This window comes from Muscardinus avellanarius (genome assembly GCF_963383645.1).
Source record: "Muscardinus avellanarius genome assembly, chromosome: 18".
Classification (NCBI taxonomy): Eukaryota; Metazoa; Chordata; class Mammalia; order Rodentia; family Gliridae; genus Muscardinus; species Muscardinus avellanarius.
In genome coordinates, this window is record NC_137804.1 from 16,511,827 (window position 1) to 16,537,192 (window position 25,366).

Genomic DNA, 25,366 nt, shown 5'->3' on the forward strand with positions numbered 1-25,366 from the left:
GCTCTGACCTAAGACCGGGCCAGCCCTGACTCTCAAGACCTCAGAGGGTCATCTGGGCGGCCACATGCATTGGGGCACACTTGTTCTTGGGCCATCGCCGCAGAGGGGACACACACGCAGAGGGGGCTACAGCTCTGCCATGGAGGGACTGAGGTCTCTAGGCACTGAGCACAGGGGGATGTGTTGACTCCAACGGGCAGCGACGGTACCTAAATGCCCAAGGCTAATTCTGTGTCTTACCACTGCGGTCAAGTGGGGGTGCATGTGAGTAGAATGGAGACAGGAGCTTGCCTTCCCAAACCCAGCGTCTCGGCAAAATCCTGACGATGCCAAGCCCTCGTCATCTCCTATTTTCCATCTCCCTAGAAAATGGCCTTCCAGCCTGGGACAAACCGAAGCACTGTCCAGACCGAGAACAGGACTGGAAGCTAGTAGGAATGTCCGAAGCCTGCCTGCACAGGAAGAGCCATGCAGAGAGGCGCAGCACGCTGAAAAATGAACAGACCTCGCCGCACCTCATCCAGGCCACTTGGGCCAGCTCGATTTTCCATCTAGACCAGGACGATGTGAGCCAGCAGAACATCTCCAGTGCCCAGACCTTCCAGGCGGAGGAGAAGAAATGTAAAGGTAACTAGACTGTTTCTTGGGCCGTTATTGAGTCTTGCAACAAGGGAAAAGATCTCTTCCTCCTTTTCTCCCAAGGCGTAGCGTACCTGTGCTTGTCCCGACTATTCTGTCATGAGATTTCTTTATCCTCCTCCTTTCTTTATTCCCCACGTAAGCAAATTAGTGAAATCCGAAGGAGAGCAATTCATTTCGGTTTGGGGTTGTGTCAGGATACTTAGAGAGATAACAATTTTGTTGTTGTTGTTGTTTAATTCGCAGAAATGTGGTTAGTTTGGGGCTTGGATTCTATTTTGGGATGTGAGTTGAAACAGACATTGTTGCATATATATAAGTACTTGCCTTGAAGCGTGTGCATGATTGTGTCTACAAGTCTGTTTCTATTCCAATCGCGCCAGTAGCTAAAGGGATTTCAGTGCCTGTATTTTCCCTAAACAGACAATCCATGCTCGGAAAGAGGTTTTAAGTTGTTGTCTTTTGCTCATTAAATCCTGGATAGAGATTATGGTGTTCGGAGGCCGTCACCTCAAAAGTTAAACTGGTCTAAGTTGCTGATGCAGGAGATTGAGCTGGTCTTCACCTTAGGTTGCCTCTACCTTGACAGATGCCCTCTGCTGATCACTTTATTGTCTTAGGGCTTCCCCAAATCTTTGCTTCTTAAGTCAATTTGCATCTTTAAGTGTCTAGGAAGTCGGTGTTTATCTTTAAATGCCCAATTCATGTAACTTCCGTGTAATTTCCCAATTTAGAAATTGTCTCTAAAAAAATTGTTGTCGTGTTTTGTTCAAGATTGTTACTCTTTGTCAGGTTTAATTGTGTGTTTTAACATCTCACAATCATATACCAGTCTATAATAATGGAAATTTGCAAAGACTCCTATACTGTGAGCCATTGAGGATTTTTACTGATTATGCTATCCTGAACGTAATCACACAATTATATTTAAGTTTTGCAAAGGAGCTAGGGTCTCTTGGGGTTTCTGAAAACACTTTGAAAGCTCTTTGTAACTACCAGTTTACCTGGAAAATTGGGAGTGTAGGTTGTTTCCGTTGAAAATAAGATTATTCAAAAATAACATTGGACCCTTACCTAACACCATATACAAATATTAACTCAAAATAGATAAAAGACCTAAATGAAAATCTTAAGACTATAAACTTTTAGAAGAAAACCTGGGTCATAAAACCTCACAACATTGAAATTGGCAGTGATTTCTAGGATATGATTTCAAAGGCACAGGCAACAAAAGAATAAACAAAATTCCTAGAAAATAAAAAAAATTATACATCCAAAGACAATGTAAACAGAGTTAAAAGTTACTGATAGAATGGGATAAAATATTTCCAAATGCTGTATCTGAAGGTACATTAATATACCAAATAGAAATCCTAAAAATTAGCAACATAAAAAAATAACGATGTCATGATCTCTGATTTGATAGTAGTTAAATTATACTTTTTTGGAAAGGTTTATATTTGAACTGTCTCCCTGTTTATTGTTTAAGAGATTTGAGAAGTTGTAAGGGATACTTACAGGGGAAAATAAAGTCATGATATAGGACAGATGTGTTTCTGTATATATGTGTGTGTACTGTGTACAACACATTGTTTAAAATACAATTTGAGATTTAGCCAGAACATTTATGATCGTATTATGTCTTCAAATCTTATAGGCTACATTAAAATTATATCAGTCCTTGATTGAATGAAATGACAACGGGACTCTGTTATCCTCATAATTGAGGAACCTCATCAACTAAACCTGACTCCTTCACACTTGGTACCTTTATTCGTTCTTTTAAAAAGTTGATCTGTGTCTCTACATTGTATTTGAAATCTTGGCCCTAGAGTTCCCAACATGACACTTTTTAGTTTGTTAGTATATTTAAAAGCAAGAAGAGCCGGGTAGGGAGGGGTAAGGTGGCACCCACCTGTAATACCAGCTACTCAGGAGACTGAGGCAGGAAGATCTCAAGTTCGAGGCTAGCCTGAGCAACTTAGCAAGGCACTCTCACAAAATAAAAAAGGGCCAGGGATGTAGCTCAGTAGAAGAGTACTCACCTAGTATACACGAGACCTGATACTGAAAAAGAAAAAAACAGTAAGGAAAAGCAAGAGGTGTTTGGATTATTTAGACTGACATATTTGGGTTAGAATCCTTTATGTCCTTGAGCAAACTTATGTAATTGTTGCTGGAACTAAAGAAGATAATGTATGTAAGCCTTTGGCATGGTAACTGACATACAGTGCTCTCCCAATGACAGCCATCCCTGATCCTGTGGTCATTATTATTAGCAATGCATCCATTAAAGTGCACAGACCCCTGTGCGGTGCCGTGTGGTAAGAACTGGAGTCAGGCCACAGGGCAGGTGAGTCTGGGTGGGGCATGACATTTCAATTTTTCTTTCAACTCTCTTTCACTAAAAGTTGGAGAATTAGTCAACAAAAATTAAAATTAAATTCTTAAAATGTATCTTCATGCTTCGAGTAGTAGAATCCAAGCAAAGCCAATTTTGTTATGGTTTCGGAAGCATACAGCAGTGCCCTGGCCGGGAAGCCTGTGTTCTCATGGCCCAAAAGTCTCAATAGAAGAAACTTCACTCATTCAGAACGGACACCTGTAACCAGGTGTGGTGATGCACAGCCGTAATCCCAGTGCTTGGGAGGCTGAGACAGGAGGATCACAGGTCGGAGACCAGCCTCGGCAACTTAGCAAGGCTCTCAGAAACTTAGTGAGACCCTCATCTAAAATAAAAAAAAAAAAATAGGGCTCAGGGTATAGCTCAGAGGTAGAACACCTCTGGGTTTAAGGTCCAGTATAAAAAACGATGGGCACTTGTATTTAGTGATACAGCAGATAGGCAAGGGAAGGAAAGTGATGAGCCTGTACTTGCTCTTTGAAGTTGGTTCTCCATCTGCTCCAATTATCTGCTTCGTGTCTATATAGTCACTGCAAGGAAAGTGCTATTTGATGTCCATGCATGCCGGGTATTTATCTCTTGGCTGTCTAGCCCCGGAGCATATGTGATATCGCATCCCTGGATTACCATTCTATGCACTTGTCCTTCTGTGTGTATTGAGGACCTACTGTATACTGATGTCCAGCATAAAGAAACAGCAAGGACATCCTACTAGCCCCATTCCAAGAATCCCAGTGTAACTGATAACAACCAAAAAGCCCTGAAGGATACAAAAAATAAGTCTGAGGTGCAGGCTCCAAAACAGTAAGTTGACTGCTGAAGATTGATAATGATAAGTCCCCCTCCCCAGACAGGCATTGAGCGAGGCTAGACCAGCACACCCATCAGTATGACCTGTGGATTGGTACCCTTCTGCAAAATGTGCCTTACCACTCCTTACTGATGCAAGAGTAAGCTTTGGAAACTGGGATGGCAGTTTAACCTTGCCAGTCATCTAAATACGTGACCAATGGATTCATCTCACTGACCAGGAGGCTGGGACCGACCAGTTGGATGTTGTCAAACTTGCCTGCCCAGTCTCAAGCGGCCAGAGGTATGTGAAAGTCTTGTGCAGTACGACTATATTGGTCCATATTGGAGCAGGTTTTTTTTTTTTTTTTTTTTTGGTGGTACTGGGGTTCCTGGAAGCCCTTCTTCCTCCGGGCTACACTCCCAGACCTATTTTATATTTTTGAAACAGGGTCTCTTACGCCAGCGCGGCTGGCTTCGAACCTGCGCGATCCTCCTGTCTCCGCCTCCCAAGCGCGGGGATTACAAGCGTGCGCCACCACGCCCGGCTGGAGCAGGTTTTTAAAGAGCCTTTCACTTTCGGTAGTGTACGGGTCACTGATTAATATCCATAGCTGTTGTCAGTGTTAGTCTTCTAGGCTTGTTTCTGGTATGCGTCTAGGATTTATTTTTCACATGGCTCTGAAGACTGCTTTTAATTTAATCTGCATATGCGTGTGCTCTTTATCTGCCATGGTCACCCTGAGTAAATTAACTGGAAGCATATTTGACTTGAATGGGAGCCCTGGCACCTGTATGTTTTGCTTTGGAAGCCAGGATTCAAATTGACTCTACTATTCAAGGCTGTTCCAATTGGAAGCCAGCGGCGCGTTCCCTTCCCAAGTACCCCTCTACCTGCCCACTCCCCTCCTTCTATCTCCATGCTGTGCCACCTTGGACTGTTACAATTTACTTCTCGCTGTACCATGAGGACCACACCCTACTCCTTGACCCCTTGGGGTTCAACTATCACTGCCACTAGCAGCACGTGGGACTTACTGGAAACGAGAATCAACTTAGGTCATGGTGGTACATGTCTGAAATCCCTGTACTTGGGAGGCTGAGACAGGAGGATCACAGATTCAAAGACAGCCTCAACAAGTAATAAGACTCATTAACCAAACGAGACTGCCAGGGTCCAGCCCTAGCAAGAGTCGAGGTTCGTGTGTTGGTGAGAGGAGAGCTGAGGTTGAGAGAGAGAAAAATTGCCACACGAGATCAATCTTCTCCATTTTCTTCAGGATTTGTTATAATTTTTCTACTTTCCTTTTTGGCAGAAAAGCAAGGGCATAGCCATGCAAGCAGGATCCCCAAGGACAGGAAAAGTTATTATTTACAGACTTCAGGGCAGGTGTCAGACATTTAAATAATCATAGTATGCTTTGTCTCACTTCACAAGGCTGACTCAAACTTAATCTTATACATTGGCCCAAACTAAGGTCAGTTTGAACTTAATGTTTGGCCCAATAACTTTATCCTTGGGAAAAAATCTTTGCTGCCTGAATCTCTCACAAGCCGCTGCCCATCAGTTTTAATTATAATGTTTATACCAAATAATACTAAAATAATTTTTGAAGAAAGGAATGCTAGACATACGTCATGGGGACCTACTCCATTACGGATCCCCTGATCGAGCTTTCTCAAGATCTGCATGAGCTGCTGGAGCACGAGACCCTGTTTCCAAATAAGAAATAAAATCAGGCTGGGGGTATAGCTCGAAGGTAGAATGCCTTTGTATCCAATCCTCAGTACCATTAAAAAAAAAAAAAAAAAAAAAAAAAGAAATGAAATGGAAATCTGAGGCCCCATCCAGACTACTGAACTGGAAGCTCTGGGGGGAGGGGGGCAGGAATCTGCATTTTATCCAGCCCTCCTGGTGTGCCTAAGACCTCTGGATCAAGAAGTGCCAGGGAACGTGCTTACACTCTCAGGATAAGAAAAGGCCTGCCACCTAGTGGACACCTGAGGAACGTTCTTTTTTTTTTTCCTTCCTGGGTACACCTGGGAAGGAGCCAGGTGTCGCTCCTCTTCTGGCTGGGCTTTCCTTCCTTTGCACCTGCTGCCTTAATAGCCACCGGATGGTCTGCTCATCCTCACCCTGGTAACACATCACCCTGGGACTTTAGCGCTTATGAGAATCCCATAGTATTTGACTCGGCTCCTAATCCTCCCCAAATGCTTAGAAGGATTGTCCCCTGCATCCTGCCAAATCCCCCCAAACTTCTCTCCTAGAACCACAGGGTCCCCAAGTCCCACCAGGGTAGACCCTAGAAAGATGCACGGACTCCCAGAACTAACTAGCTCCTCTAAACCCGGACAGTCAGGTCTCCATGCTGTGAGGTTTGCCTGTGTCGTCAATGAGGGACCTTCCCGTAACACTGTACCCTGAGGGAGGAGGAGACACGAGGCAGGGACTGGCCCCCTAGCAATCTCTCCAACATTTCTCTGTAGCTCTTCACTATGGGTAAAGCTGGCACAATGGCACACACCTGTCACCCCAATATTTGAGAGGATGAGACAAGAGGATCAGGGGTTCGAGGTCAGCCTCAGCAACTTAACAGCACCCTCAGCAATTAGAAAAACTCTGTTTCAAAATTAAAGATAAAAAGAGCTGATGCTTAATATTTAGGGAAAAAAAATGAGCTTCAAATATCCAGGAAGTCAAAAGAAAATAGTCAATTTAATTTTAATAACAAGCTGTTTTCTCTCATTATAAAAGCCCGTATGTGTCCTTTGCAAAGTAAAAATGAAAATTCCTACAATTTTTTAGAGTACAAATACTTTTAAATCATTTGTAACTCGTCCTCCAAGGACAAGCACTATTATAATTTTTATTGTCTTTCAGTCTTTTTTGTGCAAATCTATTTTTCACAAACTTGGGATTCTGCTAGGCATCCCGTTTTTAACCAGCTCTTAATGCCCAACAATATATCATGAACATTTGCCCATACCGTTAAATATTCTTCTAAATCCTGACTTTTATTGGCTATAAATTATTCTTTGCTTGTAGATGTACCATAATTTATTAAACCAAGTCCCAAGACTTAAGACAAGTGAAAGTAATTTTTAAAGCAATATCTTCTATCAGCAAAGGGGCAGACTATTAACTCATGCTCTTCATAAAGAGAAAAAAATGAATCAAATCAATGGTGGCGATTTAAAATGATGTACAATTCTCATTTACCAAAATAACATAGTGCTGTAAAAATTGGAGGCATAAATGCAAGTCATCGCGTGCATTATAATCTTTCAAGTTAGACACCCGCATTTTCAGCGGGTGATTGCTATCTTTGTCCTTAAGTAAAACGCAAGGACATCTTCAGGTGAATGAGTACTTTAGAAGGTGGAGGATTAAAAGGCTCGAGCCCTTTCACCAGTACCACCATCTGCTCCATCCATCTCCGCTCTTCACCGTGCCACTGTTCACCATCCATCAGGCTCTGCAGCCTCAGCTGGGAAGGACGGCGAGCCGTAGGCCTCAAGGGCACGCCGCGAGCCTTCAGTGGTCCATGTGAGAAGCGACGCGGCTCCTGGAATATGTAACATAGCTCTGTGAATTGATGCTTCACCCCCATAAAGAGATGGGGCATAGCCAAGAGGAAGGGAAAAACAGTTGCCAGCGAGCATGGAAGGAAAGGGAAGAAACCAGAAACAACAGTGTCGAAGGAAGACAGACATCAAAACCGCGTGTGAGATGCTACATGGTGCCCATGGACGACCCGGGCATCCGGGGTCCACTTGGCAGCATCTCTCAAATCAAAAAGTGCAGATCCGATTCCACCGTCCCTCTGGTCATACCCTGCCCCGTGGAAATGCTCTCACCAGGGCCAAAAGATCTGCATTCACCAGTGTTTGTGGCACCTTTGGTTTTTGTTACTGGTAAGTTGGAAGCAATCTCAATGCCCATCTAGAGGGGAGCAGTCACATAAATGATGGCACGGCTACAGTACCCGCTAGAAAAAAAAATGTTTAAACTGATTTTGAAAAGGAAGCAATTTTAGAAATACTTAAAGCAGCATGTGTATGAAATAGAGTGATCCCCGGTTCAGCTTTAAAAGTCTATGTAGTTGTGCGTGCCCAAATGTGCACAGAAAGTTTCCAGATACGCATCAAACTTATGTCAGTAGACACCTTAGGAAGCATAGGGTAGATGTCAATATTCATTCCATAGGCACCTGTACTCAAAAATTGTTTACAAGAATGTATTCTCGAATCACTTGTGTACTTGTGTAACATTTTAAAGGTAAGATCATATGCTTTATAATGGGCTAAAATCGATAGAGTGCTCCTTTATAAACCAGCTCAGGGCAAATGCTTTAACCCCTCTGACCTTCATTCCACTTGGTATTGCATGGGGTAACAATATCCAGCATTCAGAGTTGTTGTAAAGATGGGAAATAATGTGTGTAGAACAGGGCGTGGTGGTGCACAATTGTAATCCCAGCATTCAGGAGGCTGAGACAGTAGGATCACAGCTTATGGACAGCCTCAGCTACTTAGGCCCTTTGCAACTCAGTGAGACCCTGTTTCAAAATAAAGAATAAAAAATAGGGCTGGGGATGTCGCTTGGAGGTAGAATGCCCCTGGGTTCCATCCCCAGTACGGCAAAAAAAGAAAAAGAAAAGAAAAGAAAAGAAAAGAAGGAAGGAAGGAAGGAAGGAAGGAAGGAAGGAAGGAAGGAAGGAAGAGGAAGAACGAGTGTAAAGCACTCACCATGGTGGCTGGCACTTAGTAGAGAATAATTAGTAACCATCCTTCTAATATAAACAAACCCTCAGTCCTGTGCACCCCCTCTTTCAGTTTTTGCAGCCATCTCTGACCTTGAATTATATCATCAGACTTTGGAAAGATACGTGAAGGTAAGCCATAACCCAAAGTTTTGTTCAAAGGCTTTTAAAAGTTAAAAATTGAGCCAGGCATGGTGGCTCACGCTTGTAATCCCCGCGCTTGGGAGGCTGAGACAGGAGGATCGTGCAGGTTCGAAGCCAGCCTCAGCTGGTTTAAGAGACCCTGTTTCCAAATAAAATATAAAATAGGTCTGGGAGTGTAGTCTGGAGGTAGAAGACCCCTGGGTTCCATCCCCAGTACCACCAAAAATAAAAAAATAAAAATAAAAAGTTAAAAATTGAAATAAGAAATTGTCAAAAATAGGAAGTCGCTGAATTAGAATGTGAATTCAGGCAGGCTAGCCACAGGCTCACATCTCTTTGCGATTGTGTGCTCCAGTGACCCCAGGGAAGGGATCAGGAGCCACGGACCCCTAATGGACCCCAGGCGAAAGGAGGGACAGGCGGCCACACTTGCCTTGGTGAGCGTCCCAGGGCTCCAACACCTCTGCTTGCACCATCCGGGTCAGACCCTGGTGCTTACCAGCATTGAAACTTGGGCAATTCACTTCGCCTATCAGAGCCTCAGTTTTCTCATCTGTAAAATGGTAACCTTTTTCCCTAGAATCATGGAAGGAATGAAGCTCTTAGAGAATCTTACTGTGAGCCCTCAACATTTGGGAGTTGTTAGTGTTGTAATGAACCTTGGAAAGGCCACTGCGGAGCAGACTGGATGCGAGGTGTGCCAAATACTCTTGTTAGAATAACCACTAAGTGGATAACTTACAGGATTTGGTGATTGCCTTCCTTTCAATGAAGTGGGTTTCCAAGGAAACGAGGAATGTTGTGGATGAAGGAGGAACAGATACCATAGCCACATCCCTTGACGCTTCTAGCAGGTACTTTTCAGTCAAAATCGGGAACAAGTGAATGGCTAACTTACTGACCTTGCATTGAGGGTGAAAGGTTATCATTGAGAGGGTCAGCCTAAGAAAGACATTGGAGTTACCCAGGAATTCAAAGCCTTTCCCTTCCCCCAGAATATCTTACAGGTTGCCCTGAAAGTCTGGAAATAAACATGTGGTCTATCAAAATGCCAGCCTCCTATCTGGATATCTTATCAAGTCACTAGCAGCTCTAAGTGGGTAGATTGGATACGATTCCCTTGGAGTGGAAGAAGGCTGGGAGCGAGGTGAGGGTAGGACAGAGTGAGAGATGGAAAGAGAGAAAATTAGGGGCAAGATCAGAAGGTGCCATGGTGCCGGTTTTCAGATTGTGACAGCAGGTGTGCCATCCACCTCAGACTCGAGGCTGGGACTCGGTGCTCTGAAGACAAGTGTCACCTGCCACCATGGCTTGCTAAGGGCTGACACTAATCACAGACTGATTCTAGAAAGAAGTTCCAGGCAAATTTAGACAAATGTGTAAATGGCGCCCTGATCGTGGGCTAGCGCGATATTCCCAGAATCCTCCGGTTACACAGCTGGCCTGCTGTATCAAATCTTAGGAGCTCTGTCCAGCACTTAGCAGACACATGGGGAATGTTTGGAACAGGTGCCCACGGTTGGATCTTGGTTCTTACACTTCCCAGCTCTTTCACCTGGGTTGGACACATCACTAATTCTCTCCAACCATGAATGTACCACAAAGAAGTCAGGAACCAGAATGTCTGTCTAGTTGTTAAAGTTGCTTTTTAAGGCCGGGCGTGGTGGCGCACACTTGTAATCCCCGCAATTGGGAGGCAGAGACGGGAGGATCGCGCAGGTTCGAAGCCAGCCTCACTGGTTTAAGAGACCCTGTTTCCAAATAAAAATATAAAATAGGTCTGGCAGTGTAGCCCGGAGAAGGGTTTCCAGGAACCCCAGTACTACAAAAAAAAAAAAAAGTTGCTTTTTAAGATGATAACCAGACTTCCCCTGGATGAGGAAAAACAGGATAAATTACATTAAGTCCGTGCAGGCCCCAATGCTTCCTCAAGCTGTGATCACCTGAACCCATACTTCCAGCTCTAGGATAAGTTGGGAAGTCATTCGCCTTCCACCATCCTTTTTACTGTCTTTACTTCTCTCTGGGACATGTTTCCACAAGAACTCTGAAGACTTGAGTCTAGCCAGACCCCAGTTTTTGTTTCATAGGAAGTTTTCTGAATACATACTTCTGCTTCACGATCAACTTCCTCCCCTGAACGTATTAGTGTCTGTGACGGGCATATATCCTGACCTCTCTGGGGCAGGAAGGCTTTGGGGTTCTGAGTTCCCCTGACAATTCAGAGACTCCACACCAAAGGTTGCCTCAGACAACAGCATTGCAAGCAAAATTGACAAGTATCCTGGGAAACTGTGTCCCATGTACTCATGACCTGCCTCGGCACCGGGCTGGCTTCTCTAGTTATTCTATTTGGTGGCTGATTCTAATAGAGAGCTTTATTTATAGATTGACCTTTCAGGTCTGGACAATTCAGTCTCCTTGATTAAGTTGGAATAGATGCATGCCTCTTTGGGGTTACCAGAAATCCAGCACCAGGCAGGCTTTGGAAATAAGATGAACATCCCAGAGCCTCCGTGGTCCAAGGCCCTTCCTTGTGGCACGGACCTGACTCTGTCTCCATGGCATTTGTCTATATGGGTTTATACAAGAAACTTGACTTTATTAAACCACTGTCTCCTAAAATATAGAGCTACACTGCAAATATGACTATTTAATTCAATTATCTATATTACAAAGTCACTTGGCATTTGAGCTAGAATATTGTGTGTGGGCTGTTTTATTAGCCTAGGTGTCAATATCCTCTGAATGGCAGATTTTACCCCAGCTCCCCTAACTGTCCCAGAATACACAGCTCTAAAGGCCATACTATTTTAAGTCAAGCCTCAAAAACTAATGAAGACATACTTATTGGTCTCTGTTTGACTAGCTCTGGGAAGAACTTCTTATAATAAGCCCAAGATATAAAGCTAAAGGTCAAAAGTGTGTAAGTAAAAGAAACCACTGCCCTTTAAGAGGGGGGAAAAATACATGTTAATTTTTGCAGCCCTTTCCATTGAATGGGTTTCCAAGGCAACAGGTATCTGCCACAGGATCATCCGCTTAATATTTATGACCAGACCTAGGGAATAATGTTTTCTCCTAGGGAATAAACGCTTTTATACCTAGGGAATAACGCTTTTCTTTTCTGGTCACACATGATATCTCACTCTTAACTTTCTTTTGAAGACGTCATTAGATGCCTCAATCTTTTTCACCCCCTAAGAAAGAAAAGCGAACGTTTCTCCTATAATCCTTTTTGAAGGTTTTGCGATATCAAGAATAAATAAATAAAAAAGCCAAATGATCACTGCTTAAGAAAATTGCACTAATCAGTCTTACCCATTGGTCTCAGATGAGTCAACGGCTATTGGTCGTGCTTGTTGTTTTACCGCAAATCTGCTTACACTGTTAGTAGGTTTCCACGAGTTACACGGAAAAAAGAAAAATCGTGACAAAGAACCACCAATCTTCAACTTAAGAGTATGTTGTGGGTTTTCTCGGACGATCTCTAAGGCAGGCCTACAAATTCTTTTTATTTGTTTATTTTTTTTTCACCAAATGTTATGTGCATGTATGACCCTGTCAGTCTGAACTACATTATTGTGTGTGATACAATGTGCCAATAAAGGTACATTAAAAATAAATAAAAGCCGGGCGTGGCGGCGCACTCTTGTAATCCCAGCATTCGGGAGGCTGAGACCGGAGGATCGTGTGTGTGACTGGAAATTGAGCCCAGGGGCATTCTACCTCCTGGCTACACCCCCAGCCCTTTTTTATTTGGTTGGTTTTTGTTTTTTATTTTGAAACAGGGTCTTGCTAAGTAGCTGAGGCTGTCACCGAACCCACCATCCTCCTGTCTCAGCCTCCCAAGTCCTGGGATTGCAGGTGTGCGCCCACACCCAGCTGGGAGGATCTTTTTAAGGATCACAAATAGACACCGCCACTTCATTCTCTTCTCACATTTTTTAAATTTCATCTTTTTTCTTTCTTCCCTTCTAATTTTTATTTGTATTTGTAATACTTACTGGTGCGTTGTGATCTGCATCAGAATGAGATCTAGCTGACAGGAACTTACGTGCACACAACACTCGCCGTGTGTCCCTCCCTTTCCCTGTGTGTGTCTTTAAAATGGGTATTGATCATTTCATATAAGTATACAGCATACCATTTATTTAGTGTGTGTGGTACTGTGGGTGGAACCCAGGGGCTTTCTACCTCCGGGCTCTACTCCCAGACCTATTTTATACTTTATTTGGAAGCAGGGTCTCACTAAGTTGCTGAGAGCCTCACTAAGTAGCTGAAGCTGGCTTCGAACCCGCGCGTCCTCCTGTCTCAGCCTCCCAAGCGCTGGGATTCCAAGCGTGTGCCCCCGCGCCCGGCCACATAGCATAACATTTCAACTGTTGCCTTCGTCACGACTCCGCTCCCCTAAGCACTCCCCACCCATCGCTCCACTAGAGTCTCTCCTAGAGAGATACAGGAGATAAAAACAACTATTCTCTAACTAAAACTCTTCTCACACGTAACTGGACTTTTCTTTTCGTCCCCTAATGCAATCAGAATAAGTCACAATTACGACTGGAACGATTTCCGCTTCATCTGGATATTAACAGAACACCTTTCTAAAATATCCTAACGTTTGAAATAAAACAAAGAAAGGCAACTCCACATTCCTCGGTTTGGCCCCCAAGACTCCCCACAGGAAGTAAATCCTATTTTTGAAAACTCTTTTAATAAATTCTCTTCCATCCCCAGTATAAATCCGCCTCTGTGATGGTCTCTGTGTTCCCCATTACTATGCTTTTTTTTTTTTCTTTATGAGGTCACAACATTCTATTAAAGTATTCACTACACTCAGCTTGGTTTTTATTGTGGCTTCCAGACATGCCTGCTGGATTCACCAGAGACTGAATTCATCTTGGTTTATACCAAGAATGTGTTTATTTGAGTATGCTTTTTTGTACCCAACACCACCATGTGGTGAGAATCAAAAATTAAAGGAGACCCACCCTTTCCTTCATGGGATTTTTAAGTAGACAAGTTGGCTGAGTTTTGAGTCTAGACTTGAAACTAGCAGTAAATATGTTGACTACCAAGTAGTGATGGAAATTCTGCTGGCTGACAGGCATTAGTCTTAGAGAAGAATAACAAAAAATTGTATCATGTTTTGTACATGAAATAATTCCTTATACAATGTCTACATGTGTCAAGACAACATGTGTTAGCTCATAAATGTTTTCATTTTTATGCTTTTTATGCATCGATTAAAAATAAATTTAATTTTTTTGTGTGTGGTGTTGAGCATTGAACCCAGGGGCATTCTACCTCTGAGCTACACACCACATTCCCAGCTCTTTTTTTTTTTTTCTTAAATTTTGAAACAGGATCTCACTAGGTTGATGAGACTGGCCTCAAACCTACATCTTCCTGTCTCAGCCTCCCAAATACTAGGATTTCAGACATGCACCACCATGCTGGCAAATTTAATTATTTTTCACAATACTGGGGATGGAACCCAGGGGCATTCTACCTCTAAGCTACATCCCCAACCCTATTTATTCTTTATTTTGAAACACGGTCTCACTGAGTTGCAAAGGGTCTCACTAAGTAGCTGAGACTGGCTTCAAACCTGCACGATCCTCCTGTCTCCGCCTCCCAAATACTGGGATTACAAGTGTGCACCACCACGACCGGCTTTAATTATTTTTTAAGAAAAGAATTCAGTTTTACTCAATATTCACTTAACACTTAAAACATTCAGTATGGAGAATACTGTTTTCTGCTTGTTGACGTATCTTTTTACTCAGCTTTCAAAATTCAGACCAAGGGCCATGTCTTCCTACTATGATGTATCTCCCATATATTGGGGGAAAGAATATTTGTAGTGCTGACACATTAATGGAAGAAACTTTTTACTTTACTTACTTATTTATTTACTTATTTATTTATTTTGGCACTGAGAATTGAACTCAAAGACATTCTACACCAGAGCTACACCCCCAGCCCAATTTTATTTTTTCATTCTGAAACAAGATCTGACTAAATTTTGGTGACTGAGCCGGGCATGGTGGTGCACACTTGTAATCCCAGCATTTAGGAGGCTGAGACCGGAGGATCACGGTTCACGGACAGCCTCAGCTACTTAGTGAGGCCCTCTGCAACTCAGTGAGACCTGTTTCAAAATAAAGAATAAAAAATAGGGCTGGGGGTGTAGCTGGCTTCCATCCCCAGCACCACAATTAATTAATTAATTACTAAGTTAATCACTTAATTGCTGTGAGTAGCCTCAAGCCCGCATCCTCCTGTCTCAGCCTCCCGAGGACTGGGATTACAGGGATGTGCCACCATGCCTGGCTGTATAATTTTTTTTTTTTTCAGAATCAGTTTAAGTTAGCTTAAACTAGTTATAATCCCACATTTATTCTTATAAAGCTTCATTGGCATATAACTTACATGTCATCAAATTTCAGTTAAAAGTATACAATTTGGTAATTAGCCTGGTATTTAGAGAGATGTGTAACTATCACCACACCACAGCCTTACTGTACAACATTCCCATCCCCCCAGAAAAAACTTTGAGCGGATATGCAGTTCCTCCCTCTTCCGTTAATAACCACTCACCCACTTTACTTTTTTCTTTTTGTTATTGGGAATTGAGCCCAGGGGCATTTTACCTGCAGGTTATAACCCAGACTGCTTTTTTTTTATGTTGAAACAGGGTCTCACTAAGTTGTTGAAGGTCTCGCTAAGTTGCTGAGGTTGGCCTCAAACCCGAGATCCTCCTGTCTCAGCCTCCCGGGTACTGAGATTACAGGTGTGCACCACCACGCCTGACTTGCTCTCTGTTTCTATGGGTTCCCCTTTTCTGGGTACTGCAGAGACATAGAACGTGATGTTTGATGACTGGCATCTTGTCTTAGTATATTGTTTTCAGGGTGCACCTGTGTTGCGCCACCTATCAGCTCTTTGAAACTTGTAACCTTTATTCTTCATAGCATCTTCAAGGGTAAGGGGAGAATTGAAGCCTTCAGTGAATAAAGAAGAAATCTTTTGAAAACGCCAATTTTAGTAGAATCTAGCTTTTCACAAGTTGGTCTTTAGGATAAAAAATAAAATGAAAGCAAATGACTCAAAAAAAAAAGCAAATGATTCAATCATTCATTTATTATTCCCTTTATTGGGGAAATTTGTTTAAAATTAACCTCTGATGTATTATTCTAGGATAAAGTAGACTATAGCTCTTAAATGTCAAAGTCCTGCTCACACAAGCACTCAGTTTTTTGCAACCAGTCAGCCAGCGTGAATGGCAAGGAAATAACCATCTGAAGCACGTTAAGCTAGGTGGAATGCATCTACTGTTTATAGGTGATTAAAGAATACCTAACGTGAGACCAAGCATGGTCATGCCTGTAATTCCAGTACTTGGGAGGCTGAGACAGGAGGGTTGGAGGTTTGAGGCCGGCCTCAGCAACTTAGACCCTGTTTCAAAAAAATAGGACAAGTGGTGTAGCTCAGAGGTAGAAAGCCTCTGGGTTCAGTCTCCAGTGCGACATACACAGAAACGTACACACAAAGAATATGTAAAATGAGTGCCCTGTGGTATTTATGCAAAGCACAATTGATAACAGTAAAAGGAAAATATTCAAGAGCATGTATTTTTTCTAGAGGTAGAAGAAAACAAACATATTGACCCTAATAAACATACGAGGTAGCATTCAGTTAGGCACATCTTTGTACAGACAGATAAATCATTAAAGCGATCTTAGAAATTGTGTTGAAGTCGGGCGTGGAGGTGCACGCTTGTAATCCAGCATTCAGGAGGCTGAGACCGGAGGATCGCGGTTCACTAACAGCCTCAGCTACTTAGTGAGGCCCTCCGCAACTCAGTGAGACTCTGTTTCAAAATAAATAATAAAAAAGAAATTGTGTTGAAACGCATAGTCACCAAAACTACTTTTTTTGTTTCTTTGTTTTGTTGTTTTTGGTGTGGGGATAGAACCCAGGAGCATTCGACCTCTGAGCTACACCCTAGCCCTATTTTTTGAAACAGGGTCTCACTGAGTTGCAGAGGGCCTCACTAAGTAGCTGAGGCTGTCAGCGAACCTCAATCCTCCGGTCTCAGCCTCCTAAATCCTGGGATTACAAGTGTGCACCACCACGCCCCACTCTAAAACTTTTATAACATTAACTTTCTCCTTAGAAAAGCAGTGTGGGGAACTGGGACAAATGAGTTCTAGAAAAATTTCAATACTAACTACTTCCTTTTGTAGCTATGTAAGCATGACAAAAACCATGCCCTGAGTCTTCCACTCAGTAAGATAAATGCTAATTCCTTCCCTACCAATTTTACTGTTAGCTATGAATGTACCATGCAGTAGACCTCATCATTATCTAACCAGTGTTCCAATGAAAGTTATAGCAAACGGAAATGTTTTTGTGTATTGAAGCTAGGTGTGGTGGCATATACTTTTAATGCCAGTACTTGGGAGTCCGAGACAGGAGGACCACAGGTTCAAGATCCGCCTTATCCATTTACCGATAGTCTCAGCGACCTAGTAATGAGATCTTGTTTCAAAACATAACAAAACAAAAAAGGTGGGGCTGGGGATACAGCTTGGAGATAGAATGTCTCTGGGTTCAACCCCCAGCACCACACAAGAAAACATTCTTTTCTATCAAATAATCATTCATGAAAAAGAGCAGACTCTACTGTTGGCTTAGAAAAGGGGATTCCATGATGGTGGCAGGAGTCTGAAATATACTTCAGAAGCCTTCCTTTATTTTAATCCTCAGACAGAAAGATACAACTCTCTGTTCACTTTTTTATATATATGCTTTTCCTTTGGTCTAGACCTTGAGCCCTTTTTTGAATAGTAGCTCATTCTCTCAAAGCACAAGGAGCCTTTCTGTTTTACGTTGGTCTTTGGACAGGTCGATTAGAAGCAAACCCTTGATCTTCAGCCTGGGGGATCTTCTATGCAGGAGTGAGCTGGGATTCCAGTCACTCAACACTCCTCCATACACTGGAAATATTACACAAGGAAGACCCCAAAGTAGGGTGCATTGATTTGAGAATATTGAATCTTACAACTCATTACTTGAAAACTTAAGTGAAATAAATCTGGACTCGCTGCTGAAACCAAACTCTATATCACGTCTCAATATGCAAAGGAGAATTTCATAGTCTAAGCATCCAGCCAGGATTATTTAGCAATATTTCTGTCTCCTCCTCCTCTTCTTCTTCCTTCTCCTTCTCCTCCTCTTTCTCCTCTTCTTCCTCTTCCTTCTTTTTCTTATTAATGGAAATTTAACCCAGGAGCATTCTAGCTCCAAGCTACTCCCCCAGCCCTTTTTATTTTTTATTTTGCAACAGGGTCTCACTAAGTTGCTGAAGCTGGCCTTGAACTTGCAATCCTTCTGCCTCAGCCTCCCAAGTAATGGGATTACAGACATAACACCACCACACCTGGATCGTGTAGTAGTATTTGGAGTCTATCAATTCCTTTGTCTAAGATGGTTACGTTTATGGACCTCTCAAAAAGGACAGATGACAAGCCTTGAACTGGAAGGTCAGATCCTCACTGCCCTACAGAATCCCAGGCTCCCCAGTGTGGGCTCCTGCTGTTCTAAGAGCAGCAAAACAGAGACAGTGTATTGGTCATAGACATGGGTGGGTTGCATTCAGATCGCCACTTGTCAGCCTAATCATCTTGAATAAGGGTGCATACATAACCGCCCCAAGTTTATCTTTAAAGGAGGAATAATAGTATCTACTTACAAGATAGTTGAGAAACTTATGTGATATCTATTATCTATATAAAAGCGATGATCACAGTGCTTGGATCAGTGTGTGGCCCAGATGCAAGGGCACAGTGTCATTCAAAATGTAGGGATTCATTCAACAAGTCTGCAACTCTGGTTAGAGGAGAAAATGGCAAGAGATAAGAACAAACGTCAGAGGCCACAGTACAAATCACCTATAAGTGATGTGTACATGTATGTGCACACAAGTTTTTTTACTCCAATATGATGTATGAATAAAATGCACCAATAAAAACTTTTTTTAAAAAAAAAAAGCACCCATAAATCTTTGAAGCTTAATCTTTTGTTCTTTTTCTTTACTTCTTTTTTTTTTTTTTTCAGTACTGGGGATTGAACCCAGGAGCATTCTACTCCAGCCCTATTTTTTATCCTTTATTTTGAAACAGGGTCTAAGTTGTGTAGAGCCTCACTAAGTAGCTGAAGCTGGCTGCAAATCTGGGAGCCTCCCAAGTACTGGGATTACAAGCGTGCGCCACCACGCCCGGCTTAATCTTTGTTTTAAATATACTTTTATTGGTGCGCTGTAGAAGTACATCATAATGTAGTTCTAAGAGATAGCGAGAGGCAAGCAAGTGGCACCTGGTGAGCTTCCCACCCCCGGCTCCTTCGCCTCCCCCCCACAACTTTTCCACCATGATACTGAAGTTGGCACTGGTAATTTCACATGTGTATATAATGTCAGTAGAAGTGTTTCCTTCATAAATTCTCCTCCTTTGCAACACCATCATCCCCTAGACCCCTTCATCCCTCCACTGGGGCTTTTTCTTCATTATCTACAGTCCCTCTTGTATCCTGATTATGCCCTAGCTTCACATATGAGTGAACACATATGGCCCTTCACTTAGCCTTTAAGAGGACCTTCAAACTGGGGCTGGGGGGGAATGGGGGACATATTGTAGATTCTCCTGTAAAATCAACACCCCTGTCTGCTCTGTGGGAGATGAATTAAAAGATCAGAGGCACCAAAACCTGTTAGGTTAACCTGCTTTTCTCTTAAAGAGAAATGGAATTTAATTAAAGTAGTGACAGCCAGCCAGATGCAGTGGCCCACTGCTACAATCCCAGCACTTGGGAGGCTGAGACAGGGGGATTGCAGATTTGAGCCTCCACAACTTAGAGATACCCTGTTTCTAAATAATAAATAAAAATAGGACTGGGGTGCAGCTCAGATTGGCTGAGACAGGAGGATCGTGGTTCGCAGCCAGCCTCAGCTACTTAGTGAGGCCCTCTGCAACTCAGTGAGACCCTGTTTCAAAATAAAGAATAAAAAAATAGGGCTGAGGGTGTAACTTGGAGGTAGAATGCCCAGACCCGCGGGGGGGGGGGAATATATATATATATATATACACACACACACATATACACACACACATATATAATATGCATATCATAAATATCATTTAAAGTATACTTATATTGGTGCGTTATGGCCTCATATCATAATGTAATTCTGGGTGACAGGGACATACATGCACACAGCACTTGCTAAGCTCCCCCACTCCATCTTCTTCCCCGTACATGATATTGAGACGGGCATTGTTAATCTCACACATGTACGTACGTCACTGGAAGTGCTTAATACATAATGTATAATGGGAGGTATATAATCCATCATCTCCCAGACTCGTTTGGCCACAGAATCTCTTTCTGTTGTTTTCTCTTCTAAGCATCCCTCAGGCCTGATGTCGTTGGACCCCTCTGGGAATAGCATCTGGATATCAGTCCAGGCCATGGTGAGCACACGGGGTAGGGCTTAGTGAGGAGACTGCACTAACCCTGCTGCTCACTTTATAAGGATTGCACAATGGCAAGGGAGGGCGATTCATGCTAAGTAACACACCTAGGACGGATCACAGCTTAAATGGTTGGAGTTGGGCGTGAGCTGAGTGACTTAAAACTTTATATAACTTGGTAGAAACCCATCCCCAGGGGAAGGAGAACCCATCCCCAGGCCTGGGACAAGTCCCTTTAATCCTCTTCCTCCATAGCCTTTTGTTTTGTTTTAACGCTAAAGCACAGGCCTGGTTAGGAAAATAAGGGCACCACATTGAATAGTCAAAGAAGGACCCATAGCATGGACCCAGAGCTACCATGGACTCTGGGACAGTTTATTTGTTCCTCTGGGACCCAGTTTCCTCAGGAGTAAAAAAAAAAAAAACCACAGTTATAATTTGCAGCTCAGAATTTCCGATTATAATATCATAGGATCCTGGAGAATCCTAGAAGTCTTGGCCTCTGTAAATGCCCATAGGTGGTTGAGTAGTCTAGGGAGGGCTACTGTGTGTGTGTGTGTGTGTGTGTGTCTGTGTGTGTGTGTGTGTGTGTCTGTGTGTGTGTCTGTGTGTGTCTGTGTGTGTGTCTGTGTGAGTGTGTGTGTTACTAGGGGCTGAACCAGGGAGCATTTTACCTCTGAGCTATACTCCCAGACCTGTTTTATTTTTTATTTTGAAATAGGGCTTTGCTAAGTTGCTGAGGCTGGCCTTGAACTTGGCAATTCTTCTGTCTTAGCCGCCCAAATACTGGGATCACAGGCCTGTGCCACTACACCCAGCTTTGGAAGCCTAATTTTTAAAAGCAATGAGCCAGAGATTCCTGATGTAAAAAGACTAAGAGAACATGGTCAAAAACTCTTGTGCTTCCCTATAGATTCCCCCAAAGTATATTATTTAATATCCAGTTATCTTTTGGCACTTGAATAGTAAGACTTGGAGCCCCCTCCCACCTCTTTATGTTTATGAAGAGAACTTTCCTCAATGTGGGTATCTCCTTCAGAAGCCAGGGAATATTTGGGCCCTTTTTATAACCTTTTCGGGGAGCAGAGATGGCTGGCAGTGATGACAGCTATTCATAATTCTATAGCCTCCATTGATGCAAGTATAACAAATTTGTCTATCTCTGATCTCTAGTGCCAAGATAATAAAAGAGCAGACTGGATAGATTTTAGGCAGATAGGTGTCTCTCAGGAAGTCTCCAAGCCCAAGATAATCCATCAACGGAAATATGTAAAATTTTATTCTTTTGTTTAAAAAAATGCACAGGGATCTTGATGTATCGAGATTTTTCCATGTTTTCTATGAAATCAGATGTTGTTATAGATTGCTGTATATTTCATCATGGTCCTTTAAGCCTAAAATGGAATGAAGAGGTTTCTGAAGTCAAGTATAGTTGAGAGGCTGAACCCAGAGGATCACGGGTTTGAAGTCAGCCTCAGCTACTCAGCTAGGGCACTCCACCACCTAGCGAGACCTTCTTTCAAAAAAACAAATTCTTCTGTCTTAGCCTTCCAAGTACTAGAATCACAGGCGTGTGCCACTACACCCGGGTTGTAGCTCAGAGGTAGAACGCTCCAGGTTTCATCACTGTAAAGTTTCTGAAATGCAGAGAAAGTGACACTGAAGCTCAGTCGGACCTCAAGCATGACCAGGCTCTGTTCTGGGAAGAGCCAAGGGAGGATCATTGCAGACAGAGAGAAAAACACGTGAAGCATCCTTGAGGCAGAGAAGCACCTAGAGAGCTCACGAAGGGCAAGGACGCTGTTTTGTCTGAAGTCAGGTGTACGGAGGAAGGGGGCATTGAGAAGTGGGGAAGGGCCACCTCGTGGTGAAGGGTGTGGGGTTTGTTCTAAAAGCAGCAAAAAGCCTCTGGAAGTTTTAAACAGAGGAGAGACACAATCTGGTTTACAGTTTTAAAAACATCACTCTTAGCAAGGTATAGTGGTGCACACCTGTAATCCCAGTATTTGGGAGGCTGAGACAGGAGGTTTGAGGACAACCTCAGTAATGTAGCAAGACTTTTAGCAACATAACAAGACCTGGTTAAAAAAAAAAAAAAAACCACTTTTTTTTTAAGGGCTGGGAATGTAACTCAGAGGTAGAACTCTCCCAAGTTCAATCCACAGTATCACACACACACACACACACACACAAAAAAAAAAAAAAAAAAAAAAAAAAAAACATTGTTCTTGGGTCATTGTGTTGAAGAAGGCCTGAGTCCAGGCCAGCATGGAGACCATCCAGAAGTCCTGTTGGGAGCGGAGGGCAGTCCAGGCCCCAGCGACAGCAGTGGAGATGAAGTGATGAGATTGAGGCTACCTGCTGGAAGAAGAACCAACACATGTAGCAGTGGCTTCTCCATAGGTAGTGAGGGAAGAGAAGAGTCCAGGAGGGCTTCGAGGTCATTAGCTTAAGCTCCAAGATAGGAGATAGCACTGGAACTGCACAAGGAGAAGGTTCTAGAAAGAACAAAGGGGGAGATGCGTATGGGCCGTGCACATGGAGACATCAAGGCGAGGTGTGGTATAAGGTTCTATCGCTGGAGCAGGAATCCAGGATGAAAACCGACTTGGATGTCGTCAGCAGAGAGCTGTTACTTGCAGCTAAAAGCCAGGATGAGATCCCTGGCAAACTTTTTCTCTAAAGTGTCAGAGAGCCCGGCATGGTGGCAAATGCCTGTAATTCCAGTACTTGAAAGGTTGAGACAGGTGGATCACAGGTTCGAGGACAGCCTCAACAACTTAGTGAGACTCTCATCAACCTAGTGAGACTCTGTTTCAAAATTAAAAAAAAAAAAACAGGTCTGGGAATGTAGCTTGGAAGTAGAACATCCCTGCATTCAATCCCCAGTACCACCATAAAAACATAAAGTGCCAGAAAGCAACTAGGTTCAGCAGGCAACATGGCCTCTTGAAGCTACTCAGCTTTCTACTGTAGCACAAAAACCGCCCCAGATAACATATAAACCAGTAAGCATGGCTGCGTTCCAGGATAAAATTTCATTTGCCAAACAGGTGGTGGGCTGTATTTGGCACACTGGCCAAAGTTTGCTGACCTCTGACCTACACTAAGAAGAACAAGAAAGCCTAAGACAGGACCTAGAGCATTTCAATTATAATTCAGATTATGTAGAAGTTATTGCTGCCTGTTATGCTTCACTGTCCTAAAAATACTTATATGAGTTCCCGTAATCATCACAATATGGTGGACGCTATTATCCCTGTTTTACAAGTAAGATGGACATTATACAAATAAGATGGGTACTCTTATTCCTATTTTTTTTTAAACTGTGACATAAAAAGTTTATTTCTCTCTCTTGAGGAAAAAGTCCAGAATTTGGCAGTCAAGGGCTAATTTGGCAGTGCTGTGGCCTTTAGCCGCCTGCACTCCTTCCAGTTCATTTGTCCACCATGCCTAGAGTATGGCCCTCATCCTCACAGACCAAAACAGTAGCTGAGGTTCCAGCAATCATGGTCACATTGTGCGCAGCAATTAAATCAAAGAAGTAAATAGCCAGCACCAGCTGTCTTCTAAGCTTTGAAGTTTCCTAGAAACCGTCTTATACCACTTCCTCTATTATATCCTATTGGCCAGAATTGAGTCCCACAGAGCCGTCTAGGTACAAGGGAGACTGGTAAATATGGTTCTTCCCCAAGGGCCACATGCCCAATTAAAATTACTATTGCTAAAGTAGTTAAGTAAGATCAATCATTAGCATAGAAGCTAGAAGTCTCTAACCGGTTGCCTTAGGATTTGTGGTTTATCTCTGTGCCCTTTTATAAATATGGCTGATCATATTTTCCCTAAGACATTTCTACTCATATGTCTCATTTCTCAAGCCTCTGGCACTGAAGTCCTATACACTCTTCCAAGGCCAGCTCACAGGCGACCTCTCCTGTGAGGCCTCCTTGACTCCCTTGGCAGGTGCCTCCTGTGTCCCTGCATCCTTTGTGGCACTTCTTTGTATCTTGTCTTTTCTTCCTGTGTCTCCTTGAACTGTCTTCTGCCCTCCACTGGGTAACTCCAGAGCAGGTGAAGCCAGGTGGAGGCATAAAGGATCAGCTTTTAAGAACTAAAGGAAATAGGTAGTGAAACTGCAAATGAAGAAAAGGGAGAAGGGATGCAAGATGCCTGGTCCATGGTGAAGGAGAGGGAAGCAGGATGCTTGGCCCATGGTAAAGAGGAGGGATACAGAATGCTTGGTCCATGGTGAAGGGGAAAGAAGCGGGATGCCTGGCCCATGGTGAAGAGGAGGGATGCAGGATTCTCGGTCCATTGTTATGGAGGACAGACACAGGGTTCCTGGTTCATGGTGATGGGGAGGGATGCAGGATGTCCAGTCCATGGAGAAGGAGGAAGGATTTAGGATGCCTGGTCCATGGTGATGGAGGACAGACCCAGAACACCTGGTTCATGGTGAAGGAGAGGGATGCAGGATGTCTGATCTGTAGGAAAGAAAGAAGAATTCAGGATACCTGGTCCATAGTGATGGGGAAGGATACAAGATGCCTGTAACATGATGAAGAGGAGGGGTGCAGAATGCTTGGTCCATGGTGATGGAGGACAGATGCAGGATGCCTGGTCCATGATTGAGGAGATGGTTGCAGGATGCCTGATCTGTAGGAAGTAGGAAGGATTCAGGATGCCTAGTCCATGGTAAAGGGGAAGGATGCAGGATTCCTGGTCCATAATCATGGAGGAAAGACACATGATGCCTAATCCATGGTGATGGGGAGGGATTCAGGATGCCTGGTCCATGGTGAAGGAGGACAGATGCAGGATGCCTGGTCCATGGTGAAGGAGAGGGATACAGGGTGCCTGCTCCATGGTGAAGGAGAGGGGTGCAGGGTTCCTGCTCCATGGTGATGGAGAAAAGACACAGCATGTCTAGCCCATAGTGAAGTAGAGGGATGCAGGATGCCTGATCTGTGGGGAAGGATGAAAGATTCAGGATGCCTGGTCCATGGTAATGGGGAGGGATGCAGGATGCCTGGTACATGGTGAGGAGGAGGAATGTAGGATGCCTGATCTATGGTGAAGGGGAAAGA

At 43.4% G+C, this 25,366-nt stretch overlaps 1 protein-coding gene across 2 annotated transcripts in view; it reads left to right on the forward strand.

The window, feature by feature from the left end:
• Positions 1-422: 422 nt before the first annotated feature.
• Positions 423-25,366, forward strand: part of THRB (thyroid hormone receptor beta) — a gene marked incomplete at both ends in the record, with an annotated part of 81,026 nt that continues 56,082 nt past the window's right edge. Inside the window, one exon of one of the 2 annotated variants that reach the window (XM_080715669.1) lies at positions 423-627. In XM_080715669.1, the coding sequence (XP_080571795.1) occupies positions 438-627 (190 nt within the window). The remainder of the gene's footprint in view (positions 628-25,366) is intronic. The other variant, XM_080715668.1, reaches the window with a different exon arrangement.